Source organism: Ciconia boyciana, chromosome 4 (genome assembly GCF_034638445.1).
Source record: "Ciconia boyciana chromosome 4, ASM3463844v1, whole genome shotgun sequence".
Lineage (NCBI taxonomy): Eukaryota > Metazoa > Chordata > Aves > Ciconiiformes > Ciconiidae > Ciconia > Ciconia boyciana.
The window spans coordinates 87068046-87089921 of NC_132937.1; the positions used below are offsets into that span (position 1 = coordinate 87068046).

The following is a 21876-nucleotide window of genomic DNA, read 5'->3' on the forward strand; positions in this document are numbered from 1 at the left end:
GGAATTTGTCTTGCTCACTGCTGTATCTGTCGTTTTACCCAGTTCTGCTTTCTCATTTGTTCTTTTTCCTGGGGTTGTCAGAGCATTGAGGGATGATCCTGCAGACCCTCCAACTCGGCGGTACCTGTGCTGCTCTGCAGCCTCCCCGAGCAGCCTGTTGCAGCCTGAGCCCACTGCTGCCTTGCTCCTGCCCTCCCTGCTCGCCCACCTGAGGAGCACAGCCATGTCCCTGTGCCTGCTCTCTGCCGTGGATGGGACACAGTGGTCCCGCACGGGCCACCTTCCCCGGGTCTCCAGTGGTTCCCTGTGCGGAGGTCGGGGCTGCTCTTGGGTTTCGGTGCCCCAGAAAGGGTGCAGTGCTGCAGGAGGGCCGTGCCAGTGCGGAGCAGGGAAAGGAGTATTTCCAGTGTCGTACAGGATGCTTTTCATTTTCACTTGTTCTACAGCATCCATTTGTTTGTTCAGCGGTTTTCGGAAATAAACTATTCCATCCCCCTCATAATCACAAATGTCTTTTTTTTAAATTTTGTTTTCCTATATTCATGATAGGAACAGTCTTCCCTGTAGATGACCTATGGTGTATGTTCATCTGCCGTCCGATTTCATTTTTCTCCTTGAACCTTTTTATTGGTCTTCATGCGTACCAACTCGTGTGCTCTTCAGACTTACCAAGTGCAAGTGTTTGGGCTGTCTTCTAATGTGTCTGATTAATACTTTGGACAGTGAGACCTGATAGCTTGCTGTCTTGGTAATCAATATGAGTTTCAATTTTTTGAGGACTTAAAGTTGTAATAATGTCAGTCCTGTGCAGCTTCTGTATATTACATATATATTTTGTTGTGATACTTCCTTTGTTGATTGAATGAAAAGGGTATTGGTAGGTTTAATGAAAGATAGCAAGAAATCAAAACTGCCATCTTAGGAAGGCATTGAGAATAGATGTGATGGAGCAGGTTTGTGGTGAATTAGGATTAACTCTTTCCTGAATGTCCAGAAGTGTGAGGATTTAAAATTTGAATATAATATTGCAATTGTGTTGGAGGATCGTATTTTTTTGGACTGCTGGTGGGGGGGGGAATCTGTGTTAGACATGCTTGAACCCTAGCACAGGTCAGGGAGAGCTGTTTGTGGAGGTGGGTGTTTCAGCAGGTTGTATAAATGAAAACAATTATGCTTAGGCAGAATTTACTCGCTTTCTTATTTTTGGCAGTGCAAAGCCCTCTTGCCATTTACAGCAGGCGGGCTATTTGCTTTTTCTCCCAGCACTCATTAGCAAGATAGAGTAGAAGAGGCCCGGGATGCGGAGATAAGGGAGAGCCAGTGAACGTCCTGGTCCTGGAGGCTGTGCTGGAGGATGCAATGCTAAACCTGCACAGCTTGTTCGGCGGGCCAGGGAGCAGTACAAAACGTCCTGCCGCCGTGGGCTCGGTTAGCGCTCCCGACGTGCTCTCTGTGGAGCTGTGCGAGTTGCCAGCACCGTCCGTCTGCGCCAGCGAGGTTGTGAGGGCACTGTCCCCTCCCGGCAGCTCTGCCCGGGGTACGTAGCAAACGAAATTCTCCCTGCAGGGATTCCAGCTGTGTTTCAGCAGGCTCTGCACCTGTCCTCAACCCTCAAGGCCCTTGCTATATGCAGCCCCAGCTTCATATCTCTGCAAGATGCTTTGAAACCTGGAGCGCTTTCCAGAAGCATTGCCTGTGCGCGCTGACATCCGACGTCTGTCCTGCCTTTCGCCTCTCGGTGCTGACAGTCTCCGTCCTTCTGGTGAGAGGCGACAAGGTCAGCCCTGCAGGGGCTGTGCTCTGGTCCCAGCCGAGCCGGCGCTCGCAGGCTACCCCAGATTGCTAGGAGGGGGCTGTGGCTGCCTCTGGGAGTAGTTGTCCCCACGTAGCCAAGACGGAGATTACCCACGTGCATGGCAGGTGTGGGTATTTTAAGCCATTACAGGGAATTTAGCACCCTGGGGTGGGTTATCCTCTGCCTTCCTGCCTGCTCTTAGCTCCAGCTCCTTCCACAGCAGAACAGTCAAAACTAAAAATTGAATATGAAATACAGACTAGTTGTGGTTCACGCACTTAAATCTAAGGTCGCAGTGGCACAGCACATCTCCAGATCTGGGTCCAGGCTGCTTTTCTAGGATCTCCCACATCAGAGTAATAATAATTACTGTAACGACAAGTGTTTTTTCATGGGTAATTGTGATGAAGGCTCTGCTTTTTTCTACGTGACCAGAAGGGCAGCCTTGCTGGGGCTGAGCTGCTGGACGTGGCTCCTAGCCTGGCCGGCGCGCGGTCGTGTGGCTGCTGCACATCAGTCTCGCAGCTCGAGGTGCCTCGCGCTGACTGCCGCAGGGGACTGGTAAAGCGCAGGAGTGCTGGGGTCCCCACCGCCTCGCTTAGCCGAGCCCACCACGCCCCATAGCCCATCCTTCCTCCTTCACCCTCCCGCTGCCCTCGACCCTGGTGCCCGCAGGTTGACTGTCGCTGCGCAGAGCAAACCAGCCCAACGAAAAGCTGTTTTTCACCCTCTCAGCTCCCGGCTGTGGGAGCCTGGGGGGCTGTTCCTCCCATCAAGGAGGCACTGTCTCCCGGCACTCCACCTCCTAAGTGGCGAGTGGCAGGAATGCGAGTGATGCAGGAATTGCCATCACACCAGTGGGACACCGAACGTCTGACCAGATGACGGCTCTAAATTTAAGGGCTCGCTGTCAAGCCGTGTGTGCGTTAATGTGCCCTTTTGTGACCAAGCTAAAGATAATTTTCCTATCTGGAACAGCAGCTGCGTTGTAAGTTGTGTAAAGAGACTTCTCCGCTAATGAAGAGCAATCATAAGAGCATGACCGGCCCTGAGAGGACGAGCAAAGCTGGAGAGATGTGACTCGGAGTAGGGCTCTGATGCTCCGCAGAAGCTGAAGAGAGGCCATTTATAGAAACTCGAAAGGTGTTTAGCTCCTTGAAAAATGCAGAGGCCTTGCTGTTATTTTAATGTAAATGCCACTTGAGATAATAGCAAAACTTTTTTTAAACTGTAGGAAAAGTCGCTTTAAATTATCTAGAGTTCAATATTCTCCGCAAAAATTGAGCCCCAAAAATGTAAATATACAGACAGTGCTATGGAACAGAAGGAAACTTTCAGCAAAAAAGCAGAGTTGGATACACTGTTGTGTGTTGTAGTGACTGTATTTTTAACCCACCTGCATATTTTAAACAAGCTGACCTTCGTAGAAGGTCTACTACAGTCTTTTAGAGCTGGCAGAGGTCCAGTTACGCGCGTGTGATTGTGTATGGCATTTTATATTAGGAGACATGGGACAAACCCCTGGGTCAGCAGGGATTATCCGGATAGGTTGTTTAGTACCTTACTCCCACTTCTCTTCTTGAAGGGTTGGTTTAGACGTGCAGTAACACTCAGGTCAGCTGCTTAGCTTGCAGCAGTGCAGACACGTGTTGTCTCAGGGAAGGTGGGTCACTAACAGCACATTTAACTGGCAGCTTCCTGAACACGAGGGGATAATACTTTCTGATCTCCTTGTGGCTTTAAAACGCGGGAAGGAGTGCTGCACACTGTAGCCTCGTGGAGGTTTGCAGGGCTCAGAGGTACTCAGTGATGCTACAAATCTGTTTTCCACCTGGTGACAATGTTATCTGGAGTGCCATGTGCAGGGAGGTGTTGCTGAGGGCTTGTAAGGGCATGAGAGCTGCAGACTTTATAATTTGAGGTTTATCGTCTTTTCTTCAGCTATTATTTTCTTCAAGCAAATAAATGCCTAGGACACTTTGTTAACATCTGGCATTGCTTGGAGAAAGACATCTCTAGCCAGGGTGCTGTACAAAGTACTTCTTCAGTGCTGCCCTGTAAGTCCGTGATGGGGCAATGTGCTACTGAAGTTGTGCCGCTCTCATGACCATGGGCCGTTACTTGCATGTAGGATATGGATGAGGGGGCCCTGAGCAATCTGACCTGGCTTTGGAGCCAGCCATGCTTTAAGCATAAATCTTCTGCAACTCCGTGGTGTTCACCGTTCCCCGACCGGCCGGGCTGCAGTGTCATGTTTCATATATTCAGTGTTACGCTGCTTGTTTTCATTTCAGGTCTTGTTTTGGCATAAAAGTGAGATTCACAAGACTCCTCTAAGATGTCTTACAGAAAGGAGCTAGAAAAATACCGAGACCTGGATGAAGACAAGATCCTTGGAGCTCTGACAGAGGAGGAGCTCAGGAAGTTAGAGAATGAGCTGGAAGAGCTGGATCCTGATGTAAGTCGTTTTTACGTGAGATTTGCTAGGTGGTAAATCTCAGTAGTTGTGGGGGAATGGGCTGCATTAGTAATCTGTATTTAAGTGGGATCCTTTGCAGAGCCTGTACTCAGTGCAAGGATGGAAGAGACTGTCCGCAGGTGAGCCGAAGCAGTTTTGCCATCGCAAGCGTGGGCTACACGCGGGACTTTGTTTCTGTGATATTCCCCTGCCCTTGCCCTGGCGTGCGTGCTCCAGTGTGACGAGCACCGTGATTTGCAGCACCCATGTGAGTCAGTGCTGGTGCAGGGCAGTAAACCTGCGGAAGCTGGATCTCTGCTTCTGATCAGGCCACGCTGGGGGGAATGTTTTGGGTTTTGTTGTTTGGGGTTTTTTTTGTAGCAAACTTCAGATGGTCTGTATTTTCCTCCATTTAGGCAGAAACGCAAATCCCAGAGTTTTGCAAAATGGGACAATTGCTTTTTAGCAACCTCCCAACATCAGTAGGAGCTGTGCACTGGGCCTGCTGGTGCCAAGCAATGAAAGCTTTTTGGAGGCAGCGTTGTTCTGTGGCCCTAGCAGGGGATGTGCAGGGCCAACTGGCAGGCCTCTGGGTTACGGCAACGTTAGATGATGAGGCTGGGCACTGCCAAGCGAGAAATTGTTCCTGCAACATGCAGTTAGTGTTTCTGGGGGAAATGATGGGCAGTGTAGATTGCATCATCAGTATTTTTAATTGCGACACACGATAATAATTAAGACGTGGCAGGCTAGCTCCCGGGATTAAGCGTATGGGCTGATGGGCTGGTTACAGCTGTCTCAGAAGACACAGGCAGCATTCTGCAAAAGATGCAGAAAGTAAAATAATCACGAACATCTGTCAGTACAGGTGTAGCCTGAGTGAAGGAGTTAAAGCATGAAGATTGCTTGGTCGCCTCTTGCAGCACGAAGCCTGAGGAAGCACGCTGTTTCCTATGCCTCCCTGCTTGTGCATTGGCACAGTTCTTGTCTGTTGCCCTCCAAGGTTGCCCAAGTCTAATTGCTTCCTATTAGTCATCTTCCTTCCCAGGCTTTTCACTGATACAGATTTAAATTATAATGAATTACTTCTATTAGGCAGGCATGGAAAAATCAGGGTGTTGTTCAAAATCACCTTGGATGTCTTAAAAAGTAAATGTTGACTTCTATCCAGCAAAGCTTTAAAGAACATGCTTAGTGTCAAATCTGGGAATAGTCTTACTTACTGCATTAAGGCTGTTCTATATTTAAAAATAAGCAGGTGCTTACATGCCGTATGTGTCAGGCACAAAGCAACTTCCCGTGGTGGCTAATGTGACTGAATAACGAGGAGGCAGTGTGAAAAAGGGCTGAGGTTCACGGGGGTTTTGTTCTGCAACGGAGTGACCTTCTCTGTGAGACCCTGCCTGTAGTTTTGTGATGGATCATGAAAGGCAGAAGAGACCACCGCAATTCTTTGGACTGCTCTGTGAAAAACCGTGGGATTTCCCTGAACTGATGCTTGTTGGGACATGTGGGGCATGTGGGCACTCAGACAGACACATACAGGGAGGAGAAGATCGGTTGACTTCAGCAGCTTGGTTCTGGCACTGCGACTGTTGCGATGAGGCAGCAGAAATGGTGAGGGTGTGGGAAGAGGCTAGGAGGAGCAGGAGGTGTCGGCTGAGAGCCCCCAGAGAAAGGGCTGGAGCTGCTGTTGTAGAGAAACATCCACTTGGCAGCATGGAGATCTTGTAGTGGAGCCAGCATTTGAAATTGGAGGGGGGAAGGAGCATCACGTGTCTTAGATGATGTGGAAATCAGTGGGGTTGGATGGAGATAACCTTTGACACAAGGAGAAGCAAATTGTCCAGCAATGTGGAAGAAAGACAGTGCAATGAGGAAAGTGGAGAGGGGAGAGAACGTTTGATGGAAGGGGATCGTGGCCTGCAGAGGTAACCCGTGTTTCTCCCCTCTGTGCCTAGAACGCATTGCTGCCGGCAGGGCTCCGGCAGCGGGATCAGACACTAAAGCCACCAACTGGCCCGTTCAAAAGGGAGGAGCTCATGGCCCACCTAGAAAAGCAGGCGAAGGATGTTAAAGACAGAGAAGACTTGGTTCCTTTCACGGGTGAAAAGAGAGGTATGGTCATCCTTTGCGCTACGCTGAGTGCATCACGATGAAGGCACAGTGGGTGCACAGCAGAAGGGTTGTGTCTGACCCGCGTTGCTAAGCACGACTTCATTTTGACACCACTGGCGTGGTGGATCTGCTCTCTCTGCTGTCCAGCCACAGCCCACGCTGGCTAATAAACTGGGGTGTGCCCAACAGGTCCATGTGCTTGCTGATTTGGGTACCACCTGATATGTTGTAAGTGATGGACAGAGGCTGTACCACTGTGCAGCCTCTTTCCGTCCCCATCCCACTGCAGCTGTAGCAAGCTCTGGGGAAGACACCAGCTTCTGTCCTCTCTTGTTCCTCCTCTGCCCTGTCCTCCTGTGAGCTGTGCAGGCTGCGCTCTGTCTTCACTGTTGCCTTTCATGCTCCATCCATACACTCTGAACTTCCTCTTGGTGTAGAGAAACTCCACAGCTCCCCTCAGCTGTGACGATCCCAACAGTTCCCGTCTAGTCTTCACTGCCTCTTCACAACCCCAGCCTAATTTCCCAGTCTGCTACAGCTTGCATATGTCTGTATTCCTGCACCGTGCCCTGTGGTGGCTGCTGCACCCCTGCTCTGCGTGGCCCTGGGGCCTGTGAGCAAGGGGTTTACTCTGTCTCTTCTCTTTCCTCTCCTTCTGGCATCTTTTCCTGTTCTCCTGGGACATGTCCCGTTATCCAAAGGGCTTTCCTGGTCCCATTATCACTCTGAATATCATCTGACATGGGACATGGTCCAGACAGTCCTTGCCTCTGGGTTCCAGGAGCTTCTCAGCAGCTTTTTTCTGCTATTGTGTCTCCCTCTGTACCATGGTCCCCCTGCAGCAGAAGATCTGGCTGGACGCTGTTCGCACTACTGGTTGCCCCGCGTCAAAAAAGAAGTGCATGAAAATGTGGGCATGTGAGCATGTTTCCCAACTGACTTCTTTCTCAAAGCTGCCTCTTTACTGATCCACGTGCCTCTCTGAGAAAGGGCTTGTGTTAAATCTGTCCACTTAATAAAACCTGAGGTGGTATTTTTACAAAAAAAAAAGGATTCTCCTTGAAAGAAGTAAATGCAAAGAGTAAATTGAGTGCTGTCAGGAAGAGCGATTTAGCAACTCCAGATGTACCCCAGCCCAGTGTTGGCTACCCGCCTGGCTAGCCCAGCAGGTAGTAGCAGTGCTCCGCAGGAGGTGGAGGTATTTCAGGCATTTTTAGTCTTCAGCTTCTGGTCTGGGCTAATCATATGTCAATCGATGTGATCTCAAACACATTAAACGTATTTTCACTTGTGACACACTGTAGAGTGAAGGCACTACTTACATTGACTGTGCCAGAGATGGTAAATTACATATTCACAGTTGTGGCACAGCTGGAAATAAATCACCACGTTTGCAGTTCGGAGGGTGATTTACTAGTTTGCCATGGGAGGTGCTCTCTCTGGCCACGCTGCTGGGCAGGGTAGGAGTTGGTGTGTGCATACATGCTGTATTATGATATATAATGCTGTGTTTGCATGCACCATTTAATTTACAGTTCAAACTTGTAATCAAGCATGACTGAGATATGAAACTTTCTAAAATTAAAACCCAGAAGTTTCGATGACACTGAGATGTCAAAAGGAGTTACTGTGTGACGGCAGAATTAAGTTTGCCCTGTTTTTCCTACTCCCTGCTGAACTGACCAGATGGCGTGTACAGTTTGCTGAGCCGTGTGTCCGATGGGACGACGGTTGTGGGTCTCCGCACCCAGCCAGAGCGGAGGGGGCCAGCCCTCCCCGGACATTGTGCTGCAGAGTGCCCGGGGCCGTGCAGGCACACATGATGCTCCGTCTATTTTTGCGAGAGCAGCTGTGTCCCAGGAGGCAGATTCCTGCCCTCTTCGTCAGGGCGGCAGCGCGCAGGCAGGAGATGGGCCGTTTTGCAAAAGGCTGTTTATAGCAGCCTCCATTTCATACCGGGGGAGCCTGAAGCGCAGTTGCTTCTTCCTTGAGGCTAAATTTAGCCCCTTCTGTTTCTGCACATCCCTGAGCGGCAAGATCTTTGTTTCTCCCCTTTGGTGCTGCTCACTCTGGTTTCAGAGGGGGGAACAAAAATAGTCCTGGCTGGCGTGCCAGGCCGAGAGCTTTGCACTCGGTATCTCTCTGCAGTGATCCTGGACTATTTCAGGGGAGGGGACTGCTCGAAAATGCTCTGGGATCCCTCCTCCTCCTCCCATCCCGCAGCAGCGCTGGGTTTACCCAGCAGACTGCTCCCTGCCCTTCGTGTTGAAACACCACAGCCTCTCTCTTTTCTTTGGTGGTGGGTCAGTCACAAGTAGGTGCCCTGTTGTGAAATTTCAGACCTGACCTGTTCAGCTTCCACAAAGAGATCTGCCCGCCCTTGGCAGTGCGAGCAGTTAGGAGCTGGGAGCAGCCATGCAGTGCCATGAACCCCCCGTGCCTCCTCGGGATGCAGCGGGCTCCCGCAGAGAAAGGGTCGTGGCTTCCCTTCCTTGGAGATCATCCTGGGCAATGGGATGGGGGAGTGCCGGGGAGCCCACGGCATTCAGAGCTGGGCTGGAGCTGCATCACTGGCTGCGCAGCCCCTTGTCCACATGGGCAGCCGCCGTTAGGAAAAGGCCACAAGCGAGCAGCTGAGATAGCAGCTCTGCGTTACCAGCAGTACCTGTTGCTTTGCACCTCCAACTTGTAGGGAAAAGGCCTGTGCCTTGGCCTGTTGCTGTCCCGGGAGACAGAGCAGGGAGGTCTCCATCTGGCATGCCCTCTGTGTCTCTCCCCGCTGCCCTACTGTCCTCTGCAGCAACGCTGAGCCAGACCAGCTGCCCCAAGCCTGCTCCTCCTTGCATCCTGTGTGCTCACTGGATGACCGACCGCTATCCCTGCCTGCTGCCAGACCCCCTCCACCACCTCCTTCCCACCCTCTTTTGACTAATGTGCCATCTGCCCTGCCACCATGCATTTGGAGTTAGCAGCAGGAGCTGTCTCGGTGGCAGGACTGATCCTGCACAGTGCTGGATCCGGGCCACTGGCCTCTCTTGGTCCATGTGAGCACTGGCAAATCTCCACACCTTTTATGGAGCCTTCAAAGAAGTGAAGTCCTGCAGGGTCAGGCTGTGCGTGGCTTTCTGAGTGCTGTGCATTGAGCAGTCATCGTCCTGTGCAAAGCTACTATTGGGCTTCTGTAGATGCAGCCCTCTGCGCTGGTGAAGGAGTCCAGCTCCACAGTTGGAGGTGTCTGGCAGGTGCCTCCTGGCTCACATCGCAGCAGGACTCAGACCAAGCTAATGGGAAGGGATTCATTGTCTCCTCTGATTTTTCTCTAGGTCCTTGTGCCCCTTCTGTCCTTTCCAACTGTGCAAATCTCACCCCACGGAAATGTATCTGCACGGCTAGTTGTGAAACAGGTGCTATAGCTATACTGAGAGTGACCTCACTTTGCATTTATAGGAAAAGCTTGGATCCCCAAGCAGAAGCCGATGGATCCTGTTTTGGAAAGTGTGACTCTGGAGCCGGAACTGGAGGAAGCCCTTGCTAATGCCTCTGATGCAGAGCTCTGTGACATTGCTGGTAAAATAGTTGCACGTGAATTGAGGGTTCAAGTTGTTCCACTGCTAGTTTCTTCTTGTTTGTTCTTTTGTGGGAAATGAGCTATTGAGCTTTTTGCTGTTTATCTGAATGCTGTTGGAATTTGAGAGGATTTATTTCTTTGTTAAAAAAGATGTGTATGTTTAAAGTTACTCTCAGCCCATGCTCAGGAGCATGGACCAAAGCTAAGGAGGGAGAAGAAGGATTTATCAAGGGAACATAGTGTACTGTTTGATCTCTTCTCCTGTTTCTGCCACTGAATCTTGCAAATTGCAGCCTGTCACCTTCAGAAGCACAGCCTCCTTCAAGCCAAACCTCTAGGAAACAATCAAGCAGACCCAGTGAGAATGTGGATTTTTTGTGCAACCTATTAAAGGAGCTGTCAGGTTAGAGCAGTCTAATGCTCAGCGTGCTCAGGGCTGCTGGTTGTTAAAGAGCTTTTCCAACTCATTTTAAAGCTACGGATTTCTTGCGATTTGTGCGGTCGGTCGGTTTTGTGAGTGTTAGCTCAGGGGTGGGGGAATCCAGCGTTAAAAGGCTTGTCTACTTCACAACAACTGAGGAGCAGGTTGGAATGCATAGAGAGCTGGAGAGGGGACAGAGCGATCGCAGACTGCAGCTGCTGTTCGAGCCCCAACAGTGTGCTCTTCACCAGGCTAAACAAGCCCCATGCAGACTGGGAAGGACAGGCATGGTCCTTATCTGAGGGGTTTACGCCTCCATGGTAGGTAAGTTCAAGCAGTGTCCCATTGCTGCTTCTCAGGCAGTGTTGTCTGAGTGGAGGCGAGCCCCTGCAAGCCTCATTGCTCTGCAGCTTCAGAGATGACAATATTGGTATCTTGCTGAAGCCAGTAGCGTGGGCTTAGCTTTGTGACTGGGATAGGATATGCCTTGGCCAAAGGAGCGTATGAACACCCCCTTGGTACTTTATTGAGCTCACATGTCTGCTGCTGGTCTAGCAGTCGAATATTTCAGTGTTGCTGGCTGCTTCTTCCAGTTCTGTCTCCTTCAGACTTCCATGCTCCCTAACAGTATCCTCCTTGCCAGAAGTCTGTAAGATAGCCTGTAGAATAACCACACCAACTAGACATCTTCTACATAATAATATAATATTCTGGCTTAGAAATGTGTTTCTGCATTAAGGCTTCCAACGTATGTACCCTGGCCAAGCATTGCATCTTTGGGTTTTGCTTTTTTACTGTATTCCTGGAGTCCTATAAAGCCCTATCCTATAAAATGTGCCTTTCTAAGCTCCAGATCTATGCAGCAATTATTTTCACAGAGAAATGGTGTTCAGGGCAGCTTGTTCTGCAGTTGTTGGGAGAATACACGTGAAGTGGCAGCAGGAGGACTGATGTGATACTAGCTGTGCTGAAATCTCAATATTGACAGTGACAGCATTGCTTTTCCAAGTTTGCTAAGGCTGTGAGACAGCTCCTGCCTGTTTAGCAGGGCTCGTTGTCAGCCATGGTGTGTTGGATCCCTTTCTTGGCAAGGCCAGCAGGATAGCTCTTGTGGGTGCCTCCTAACAAGTCCTGGAAGGGCTCCTGTGCCTTTGGTCTACTGGGGTAGGCAGAAATGGGATGCCTTCGTTCTGCTTGAGTTCCTTTGGGTAATACACAGTAAGCACCAGACTTACAAACAGCGGGTCCTTCTCGTCTACCAGCACAAACTCTAGCCCCCCAAAACCCCGCGTGGTCATAACAGCAGATCCTTCCCTCTGTCTGCAGTCCAGATATTCACAGTCCTGGCTAGTGGAGAGATTTCGTTGTCCGAGTAAGCTGTGTTTGGGGTGTATGTCTGTCCCCGAAATGCTGAGCCTGCAGATTACTTTTCTGACCTGTGTTGCACTCCTGAAAATTTCAGCTGTGAGTACCTGGCAGAGAAGAGGGCCGACTAAAATACAAACAAGCAAACTCCAAGTGCCCAACCTCACTCAGACTTTCAGACAGAGACTGCTGGGCTCTGTGCACTCCAACCAGGGATGTGCTGGGGGGGTGGACAGTGGTGTTCGTTGACACCCTTTGCTGCAGGCTGTCCTGCCCGTGCAACCCAGACCTGGAGTCACGGCGAGCTGTCACCATAACAGATGCCATTCATGTGACAGGCCTCAGGGATAGCCTTCTCCTGCAACTCCCAGCCCTTCTGGGCCGAAGCACTGAGCAAATGGTGATGGACTGGTGCCAACCAAGCATAAGAGGATCAGCTCATGGGAAAGCAAAGTGCCTTTGTGGTGGCGTGCTTGAATTTTAGGGAGAGATTTGTCCTTTATTTATTTTAATGACTGTGCCCATGCGAAGGTCGAGATTTGTTCAAATGTGTCTGTTTATAACAAGTATTCACATGTCTGCATTTTTCTTCAGAAAGTCATATAGTCATTTAAAAAAAAGTTGATTAAAAAACCAGTTTATTTTCAAACATGAACTTTCTGTGAGTAGCAGGGTTATCTTTATAAAGAGAATCTTTGCCCAAATGTTTCTAAGCCATTGGCTTCCCACTGCTCATTTGCAGCTGGCAAGAACATCAGCAGATCCCCCTGGGCATGTTTCAACGTGCATTTGCATATTGGTTTTGCAGTCATGAGCCTGAGATACACAAATTGGCAGAAGTTTGGCTTTTGGGCTCTTACAGTCTTCGAATTTTGTTCATACCATCACTTTCTGCATTTCGACCAAGCCAACAGAGCTTTAGCTTCTCACAATGTCAACTTCCAAGCGTACAAAGATCAGTTCAAAGCACACCACCACCACCACCCCCCTTGTTTGTTGTTGAGTAAAAACATGATGTGCATTGCTATGCTTTGGATGACAGTCACCTCGTATGTTGCTGCCTGAGGGGTCGGTTTGGTTCTGCGTGGGGCACAGCTCATCTCAAAAACTGGACTGTCGCAGTGTGTGGCACATGCCCAGGTGAGCAAGAGTGATGAGGATGTGCAGGTTCCTGCTGGACTGGACCCCTTAGATTAAATCCTACCAATGCCATTTTTTCTTTCTTTTATTGTCTTCCCCTCACTATTTTTGCATGATGCTGAATCAAGTTGGCTACTGGGAAGCTTTGGCTGTTTGTCTCTTTGTTGTCCACGAGATGATGTTCCTCGTCTATGAATCATGCTACACTGGAATAAACAAGGGAGCACATTTGAGCCCTGTTGTGTATTTATGACAGCTGTGGGGCTCGGTCCCACGTTTGTATGTTGTTCTGTGCTTGCACAGGGAAAGGTAATGTGCTATGAACCCCCGTCCCGAGCAGCACGGCAGTTATGCGTCTTTTCCTGGCTTTGGAGCCTGCAATAACACAAGTCGTGTTCTCCTTTTCTGTTTCTGTAGCCATCCTCGGCATGCACACCCTGATGAGTAACCAGCAGTACTATGAGGCACTGGGGAGCAGCACCATCGTGAACAAAGAAGGGCTCAACAGTAAGTGATTTAGAGTGTTAAGCAGGCTACAGTGTTTGGCTTTGAAGCTGCTAGCTGAGGCAAAGTGGGAATTAGTTTGAGGCTGCAGGTTGGAGCTGTGACTGTCAGAGCAGCCTGTGATTGCTGGGACCATCTCCGGTGCATCCTTGCCCTGTACGAGGCAGCGCTGTCGCAGCCACTGCTCTGGCACTGCCTGGGAGCTAGCACAGCCCAGGGAACAGCCCCATGCAGGCAGTGTGCCTTCCATCACCCAGTTTTGGACCCTGAGAGCACGTAGCAGCAGGCACTGGCTGTCCTGTGCTGGTTGGCCCCACTGCCAGGCAGCATTTCTGGATGCATGTGAGCATACATGGAACTGCTGAGTGCTTGTTGGGTCTTTCATCTTGCATCTGTTTGTCAGGTCATGCTTCCCTCTCCCAACACTGCTTCTGGAAGAGGAGAAACACACCCAAAGAGAACATGCTGCTGCCCAGGGTGCTTTCGGTTTCACGTCTTGCTTTTTACTTGCAGGTGTGATTAAGCCCACACAGTACAAACCAGTTCCTGATGAGGAACCAAACTCAACGGATGTGGAGGAAACTCTGAAACGAATACAAAGCAATGATCCTGACCTTGAGGAAGTCAACCTTAACAATATTATGGTATTTTCTCCTTTCTACTCTCTTAATAAGAGGACCAAACATTTGATACACGGAAGGCAGAGACCAAGTCTGTTTTGCTGCACAGGGTAATACCAAAACACTGCGTGTAGCCAGACAAGAAACACCAATGCTTCCCATCTCCATTTTGGCAATAAGCGTTGTTATTGTGGGACAATGGTGTGGGGTTGGTAGCAGGAGGACTCCTGTAGATGCCTGGAAGAGTGGAGCTGTGTTCCAGGTAGTCTGGGAGATGTGTCTCCAGCCTGTCTGGTTAAAGGCATTCTAGGTTGCTTTAATGGTTTAGCCAGGCACATTTGGTGGAGGGGCTGTTTATGCAAGATGAAATGGTGGGAGGAAAAAGGCTTCATAATCCTGACACTTGCCATGAAAATATGAAGAAACCTCCCTTCTTGCAGGTAGCCCTGTCCCTCTCCCACCCATCCCTTCTGTGGTACTCCTTTACTTCTTGTGGAAAGCAAATCAGGACACAGCTCCACTTCTGGTGTTGCCTCTAGGACACATACACGTACTAAAAAATACAGTTTCCATCTGTCCTCCCTGGCTCCAGGACCCCCATCCCATGGGGTCTGTTGAATAATCATATATTGAAATAGCAAGAATGTGGTTAACTGCATGTGCACATTAAAAACACTTGTGCCATGCCACCTTTCTATAACAAAAATATTTTTACTTTCATGTAAAGTGAATCCTTGAGGACACCAGGCTGAGGATCTGGCAGGCAGGCACTTTTTTTGTGTGTTGGACTCATGACTTTGGGACATGGTTTGGAGAACTGGGGAATGGCAGTGGAGATGGTAAGCTGCTGGGGTCTGTGTTATGGCTCTGCAGATGGCTTTGACTACAGATGATTCCACGTGGTGGGATCCAAATGTTGTGGCAAGAAGTCCAAGCTGAAGATACCACTTAAAATTTTGGACAGGTGAAAACTTGTGCATCTGAAAAGGGTATATAAAGTGCTTGATAAGTGAAAAATACTCATTTTGTAGGCACTCAGAATAAGCAGCATGGATTTATTTTCTGGGCTGAGACCTAGCATGGCAAATGTTAGCCTGAAGGATGTTGTATAAAGCAGTCAGAGGTGTCTGTGGTTTATACTACAAAAAGATCATTTCAGGTCTTTCTGGATCGGGCCTCGTAGGTGGAAATTTTTCTGAACATGACATGAATGTTGCTCAGTGCTGTCATTTGTATTAAAAAGTGCAGGAGCAGTGCTTTGTAGGCTCATGGATCCTAGTTACATACATCCCCACAACGCCTGCGTTCGTAAGTAGCTGAGTTTCTCAGCAATTAAATTAAACAGCAGACATTGTAGCTTGAAATCAAGGCAGTGAGCTATCAGCTGCGTGGGAAATAGGATGAAGACATTGCCATGCTCCTTAGTCCATGCTGATTATAGCAAGAGAATTTGTAAAAATCTTTATCGACCCCTTCCTAAATTACTTCAGTGCATTTGGTGATTTGACCTTGATAAGAAATTTGAAGTATCGTTTAACTGTATTGCATATTTTTTCATACAGATGACGGCATAACACAGGTTTTCTGCTTTTCTTTTCACAGAATATTCCCATACCAACTTTAAAAGCTTTTGCGGAAGCGCTGAAAAATAATACCTATGTGAAGAAGTTCAGTGTAGTTGGGACACGGAGCAATGATCCTGTTGCTTTCGTAAGTACTGTCGGCTCACTGTCATAAAGTTGTGACAGGAGCTGTTCTTGGGCAAGGTATTTTCGGAGTTGCTGACTGACTGCTTTTGCACCTTCGTCACGTTTGGCACGTTCTGCACCTCTGGTGTTTGGTGCAGATGCTTCAGTTTCAGGAGCGCTAGTGAAAGCCAAGCGACAGACAGGCTTCGGTTCCTTCGCTTCCTTTTTCAGCTGCAGGGATTTCAGGACACAATTCTTTAATCCCATTTGGTCTCATATTCACCCTCAAGGATCTCCCAGAAAAGGAGAGGGAGACAAGAACTCACTTCCTAGTGGCATTTTGTAAAAGAAGTTTGTCTCTCTTGATTTATCCTACATCAGGGCCACCCATTTGTTTCTGTTGGTACAAAGCCATATGCTGCTGTGTGCGCACCTGTCCCTCCCCTTGCACATGTCTGCTCCGGCTCTCTTTCATGTATTCTTTTGTGCAGACCTGTGCAGCAGCAGGCCTCTGCATTTCTTATATGTGGCCTCTGTGAGTGATAAAGGGTGTTTCTGGCTGCTGCAAGCTATCTTAAATATCAGTGGGGATGCAGAGAGGTGCTGAGCTGTTCTGCCTGGCCCTCATGCTACCTTCCAGGCTGCATCCTTGCACACTCCTCCAGCACCACTGCAACCAATTTTTGCTCTTCTTCACCCAGGCCACCCCTACCTACCTCCACGCACACATATGCACACCAGTTTCCTGTTAGAAAAAAAAATATTTTTGGAGAGTGAGTACAGCCCTCACATTATTTCTGGACTGGGGAAGAAGCCTGTGCAGGCAGCACTGGTGCTGTCTGAGGGCCCATGAGGCACCGTACAGGGCTAGGGGGGCTGTGGAGCGAAGTGCTGTGTGAGTGGGTGCGAGTCAACCCTGCTGCTTGGGCATCAGGTTCTGGTCCTTCTGTTTCATGACATAGACGGGTCCTCCCATGCAGCTTATGAAATGAGATCATCAGATCAGGTCGGGGGGGTTGGGAGCATGCCAGCCCACTTCTGGTCTTACCTGCTGAGGGAAGCAAAAGTGATTAATATGGTTGTGATGCCACTTGGGAGGATGTCTTGGACATGGAGAATCCCTTGTTGTTCGAGACAGATGCTTCCCTCTCTGCCTGCTGTGATGGGAAGCATCTCAGCCCCATGCAGAAGGAGCAGTGCAGGCAGGGAGCTGGTCAGGCAGGAGGCAGGGCCGATGCCGGCCAGCATCCCTGCCATCACCATGCTGGCTTTAGAAGAAGAGGGACAGATGAAGCTGTCACTGGGCAGCCACAGGTGTGGACTGTCGCCTTTCGGGGTGGCCCTAAGGGTTTCTCCGTACGAGGTTTTGCTGTGGCCTCCAGCATGCTCATGTTCAAGAATCCCCCTGCAACAAGGGGGAACCCCCTTCACCCCGCCGGAGCTCACCCATCTGGTGGCACTGAACCCGCTTGGCACACGGGGTCCTCCCGGCGTCCCCTGGAGGCGAGGACAGTCGAGTCCCACCACCTCCGGGGTGCTCTGCCCCTGCCTGTCTGCCAGCTCTTCCCACCCCCTCTGCCCCCAGGCACTGGCAGAAATGCTGAAGGTCAACAACACGCTGAAGAGCCTGAACGTGGAATCAAACTTCATTTCTGGGTCAGGGATCCTGGCTGTTGTGGAAGCACTCCAGGGCAACACATCGCTCGTAGAGCTGCGCATCGACAACCAGGTAAAGCGTGCGTGAGCAGGAGCTCTGATCACGTTAACGTGTCCTGGTTGCGGGAAGTTGGGTCGCTGGTTAAGGTGGAGGGTGGCAGCCCACCGCCACTGCCAGGTTGCTTTGGAGCGGTTTCAGCCCCTTGTTTCTGCTGCAGTGCCTGGGCAGTATCTGCTGCTACCTACAGTGATTAACAAAGGCTGTGGCAGTGCAAGCAGCTTTCTGTGTTCCTGGTGCTGTCCTGGAGAGCGGTGATGCACCTGTCCAATATCACACCTTGCTCTGAGCTCTTGCAGAGACTTAAATAATAATGTCTATTTAGTAAAACTGAAATTTTTCCTACAATGCAAGGGAAAGAGAAGGAGAGCTCCAGAGTGTGCAGTGGTACAGATGCTATGGCAAGTTTAGCCCCCTCAGAAACCCAGGGGGTAGTAGCAAATCAACTGAGCTATGGGGAGCTCAGGGACAGGTGACTGGGAGTTCAAAATCATAGTTTCTCCAGATGTCTCTTAGCTGCAAATCTGTCCAAGAAATAAAGTCTTTGGGCAGGAGGACTTGTGGGAATGTCTGCTGGAGGAGTTGGAGCCACTTGGTTGTACCAGGAACAGGCCAGTGGTTTGTTTCACCAACTCCAAGTCAGAAATGCCAAATGGACCAGCAGATCCAAAGAAGGAGGGAAGGGCTGGAGATGGCAGATCTAAGTGCTCGCCCTGAATCACCCTCTGACCTAACCAGCTTGCTTTTCTCTTTTCTCTTTTCAAAAGAGCCAGCCCTTGGGCAACAAAGTAGAAATGGAAATTGCGAACATGTTGGAAAAAAACACCTCCCTGCTGAAGTTCGGGTACCATTTCACTCAGCAAGGTCCCCGGCTCCGCGCCTCAAATGCCATGATGAATAACAATGACCTCGGTGAGTCGGGCTGGCTGCACGCCAGGCAGCACGGGAAGGTCCCTCCCTCTGCCTGTGGGCAATTCCTAGTAGTGGAAGGGCAGAACTGCTCACTTGAAGGCTCCGGTGGATGTGCTCGAATTAGAAACCAACCCTTGAAGGGCCTGATGATGCCTTGCCCCTCAAGGAGGAAAGCAGCCTTCACTGACTGGTTCCCTAACCAGCTGCCGTCGGCCAGGCGATGGGTTGTGCTCCAAACCTGGAGACGCTGGGCAGCTAAAACTCCCAGAAGAGGCAGCGTTTTTGGCACTAACAGTGGATCTTGTTGGGAAGGAGTGAGAGCTGCTAACGTGCTTCGGTACGGCACATGATACAGCATATGGCACATGGGTTGTGAGCTGCCAGCACTTGCAATTCCTGCCAACTGCTTGTCTTCCTCCAGCTTCATTCCCACTTTAACAAGGAGATGAAAAGTAGTAGAGTTGAACTTTGATGGCAGTGGGACTTGGCCCACCCCTTCAGCAAAACAAATTGGAAGTGTTTCCTGGGGGAGGTGGGGAGCCACATGGCTTTGAGTTATCTTTATGCTCTCAATGAAGTGATCAGAAGTGCTTGTGAAGCAAAACGTGGGCAAGTCTGCAAATTGGTGTTTCAGCCAATGCATGTGGCAGAGGCTTTCCATTGCTTGGCTACAAGCTGCTGTAGAGCACTGGAAATCAGTCCAGCAGAGCCGTATTGAATGCAGCTAACATACCAGCCACGCTGTACTCAACAGCTCCTAACTGCATAGGCAGGGTGGTTACAAACATGACAGCACCAAACTCCTTCTCCACAGCAGCAGACAATATATCCGGGAGGAATAAGCAAAAGTTTGCAGATTGTCCTTTTTGTACATTAGGAAGAACTCCTTCCCAGGGAGGGTGGGGGTTTGCAGGACTTGAAGGGGCAGAGCCAGCGACTGCCCTGACCCAGTGCTAGGCAGAGCCCTGCTGCGAGCGGGAGGTTGGGCTGGAGGCTCCCAGGGACCCCCCCTGAAGTAGCGCTGCTGGGTTCTGCCAGACACATCTAGAAAGCAAGGGCTAACAGGCAGGGTCTGAGAAAAGACCTAACGTATAAATGCCAGCCGTGAAGAAATGGTGGAAATCTGGAACCACATATTTTAATCTGCATATGATTCACCACAGACAGGGTCTTCTGTTCCTTCATGAATCAACTTCAGGTTTAAAAGCCACAGAAAAACAGCTTTAAGTGACTGCCATATTTAGACAAATGATAAATATGTTGTGTTTCAAAAATGGGGAAAAAAAAAAAAAATCAGTCTTGCTTCAGCCAGTACCGTGCTCCTAGGAAGCACAGCCAAGCACAGAGGTATGTGCCAGTTCTTCAGGGACCACACAGAATACTTGGTATTACAGTTCACTGTGTATTTATTCTGCCTGCAGCTGCATTCCTGGTCATGAGAGAGCTGCACCAGGAAAGGCTTGCTATTGTCTGTCCTTTGGAACAGAGCAAGGTTTTTAATGACCATGCAGCACCTGGCATTCAAAGTAATCAGCTGGAAGATTTGAATCTAGTGTTTTAATTGTTCCTGCTGTTAAGGGGGGGAATTCACAACTTGCCTTCCACATAACAGTTGTGCATTTTGCCTCTTTGACCATTAAGCTCTGCATTTTTTGTCTGATTTGGTTCTTGTTTGCAGCTCGTATTCATCGGTCTGTTGGTCTCTGGCAATAGCATCTCAGCTCTACACCTGGACAATGTATAAGTATAGAAAAACTTTATTTTCCTCCCTGTCAGCAATAGCTCTCTGCTTGTGCTCCACTCCAGTGCTCTTGCCTACCATCACCTGATGCTACCAGAACTTGGTTTTGGTCTTACAGCTTCTGTTCTCTAAGATGCTCTATATGAACCAACTATGAAGGCTTTTACATTCATCCTTGTGAGCTAACTTCTGCATCCTCTTTATACAGTCTTTTTTTCCTTTTTTTCCTCGCACACATTTCTTGAAAAGTCATGAGTGTAGCTGTCAGAGCTGTAAATCAACTTTTGAGAGTAGATATGAGACTGCTTTAACCTTGTTGACCATGATCAGAGGGCTGGAGGCTAAAGGCTTAAGATAAGAAATGAGATAGAATTTATTTCCTTTTTTTTTAATTTGAAAGGGCAATTGAGTAAAACTAGCAAAGGAAGAACTGTGGCATCCGTCTCCTGCTGTCTTCACATCAGTCAGCATCAGATGATGCCTTGGCCAAAGTCAGATTACAAAGACAAACTGTGAAATGTAACTGACTGTAGAATAAGGGAGGTAAGGCTGAAAGTAGCTTCTGGCCTTAAAAATTCCTAGGGAGTGAAACTTCATCTTACCTTCCTTGATTTTAAACTGTGTAAGGCTGTACCTGCTGCTTAAAGCAGGAATTCAGAAGCTGATGCTATCCTGTTTCTTTCCTGGCAGAAAGTACATCTCCCAGCTCCTTTCCACAGATGGGTAAGCCAAGCCAGCCATCCACATTGTCCCTTTGCCATGACTGACTCCTCTTCCTCTTCTTTTTCAGTGAGGAAGAGAAGACTTGCAGAGTTGAACGGGCCTATTTTTCCCAAGTGCAGAACTGGAGTGTAGTTCCTGGCTATGGAGGTCATTCCTGGTGATCTGTGCTACACTGTGGAAATCTAAAGGCAATAAGTGCCTTGACAAGAGTATGTGTGGTGCCTCAGTTCTGTTTTATGCACTAACAGTTTAAACTAGTGGCTGTAGTTGAAGATTTTATCCATAGTACTGTTGATGTTTTCTGTAGAGTTGGAAACTATTCAAGCCAGTAAAAACCTGCCAAGTTTATGCAATCTCAGTTTAGATTACATCCCAGTGTAAAAGTGACTCTTAATTAACCTGGGACCTAATTTTTCTATCAGCTTCCTGCACGGTGTTTCATAGTTAGGATGTGGTATGCATGAGTGAAAGATACAACTGTTCCACACAAATTATAGAAGTATTAAAAAAATACTTTATTTTTTTTTTTCCAAATTGATCTCAAGTAACCATAGAGGAGCAACTAGTTTAACAAGCACTTCTACTACCTGGAAACATGGCTAATTTCAAGAATTGTGAATTACAATTTTTTACCGACATTTGCTGAGTCAATTAGTTGGAGATGCTGTTTCAAATGCATCCCTGTGTTTCTTAGAAAAAATTGATCTCCACCCCCTGATTAAATGGAACTTAAGGCCACCAATTATAAAACAGAGTCTCAAAAATTGAGCAGTTCAGGATGGGTTAATATCCTTCTGTCCTACACATGTCTGAAGAAAACAGTCATCTTTAGAGCTATGATGCAAATGCTAACCCCACAGAGATGGCCAAACTAATCAGCAAACCAGAGCCCTCTCTTCTAATCCCCACTCCCTTCAGTTTCCTAATGTTAAAAGTGTGTCCAGATGCTCACTGGAAACAAGTAAAATTCCTTCTCTTCGCTGTTTTGTCCAGATGACCATGTCCACCAGTTCAATTTTGTTCTGCTAGGGATTGTTTCTTTTGCTGCCATCCCTAATGTCTGCATAAATGCAACAATAAACGTTGTGCCCTAGAACAGCTGTTACATG

General features: G+C 48.9%; 1 protein-coding gene across 1 annotated transcript; it reads left to right on the forward strand.

Moving 5' to 3' along the window:
• Window positions 1-1305: 1305 nt before the first annotated feature.
• Window positions 1306-21347, forward strand: TMOD1 (tropomodulin 1). The gene is made up of 11 exons (XM_072860549.1): window positions 1306-1537; window positions 4090-4253; window positions 6215-6371; window positions 9819-9938; window positions 13283-13372; window positions 13883-14013; window positions 15592-15699; window positions 17263-17406; window positions 18159-18303; window positions 19982-20041; window positions 20835-21347. Exons 2-10 carry the CDS (start codon window positions 4134-4136, stop codon window positions 20014-20016), a joined length of 1050 nt encoding a protein of 349 aa, XP_072716650.1. The 5' UTR covers window positions 1306-1537; window positions 4090-4133; the 3' UTR covers window positions 20017-20041; window positions 20835-21347.
• The last annotated feature ends 529 nt before the right edge of the window (window positions 21348-21876 follow it).

Coding starts and splice junctions, on each gene's coding strand:
- TMOD1 (XM_072860549.1), top strand. CDS start 4,134: ATGTCTTACAGAAAGGAGCTAGAAAAATACCGAGACCTGGATGAAGAC. Junction 6,372..9,818: donor TTTCACGGGTGAAAAGAGAG/GTATGGTCATCC, acceptor TTGCATTTATAG/GAAAAGCTTGGATCCCCAAG. Junction 9,939..13,282: donor AGAGCTCTGTGACATTGCTG/GTAAAATAGTTG, acceptor CTGTTTCTGTAG/CCATCCTCGGCATGCACACC.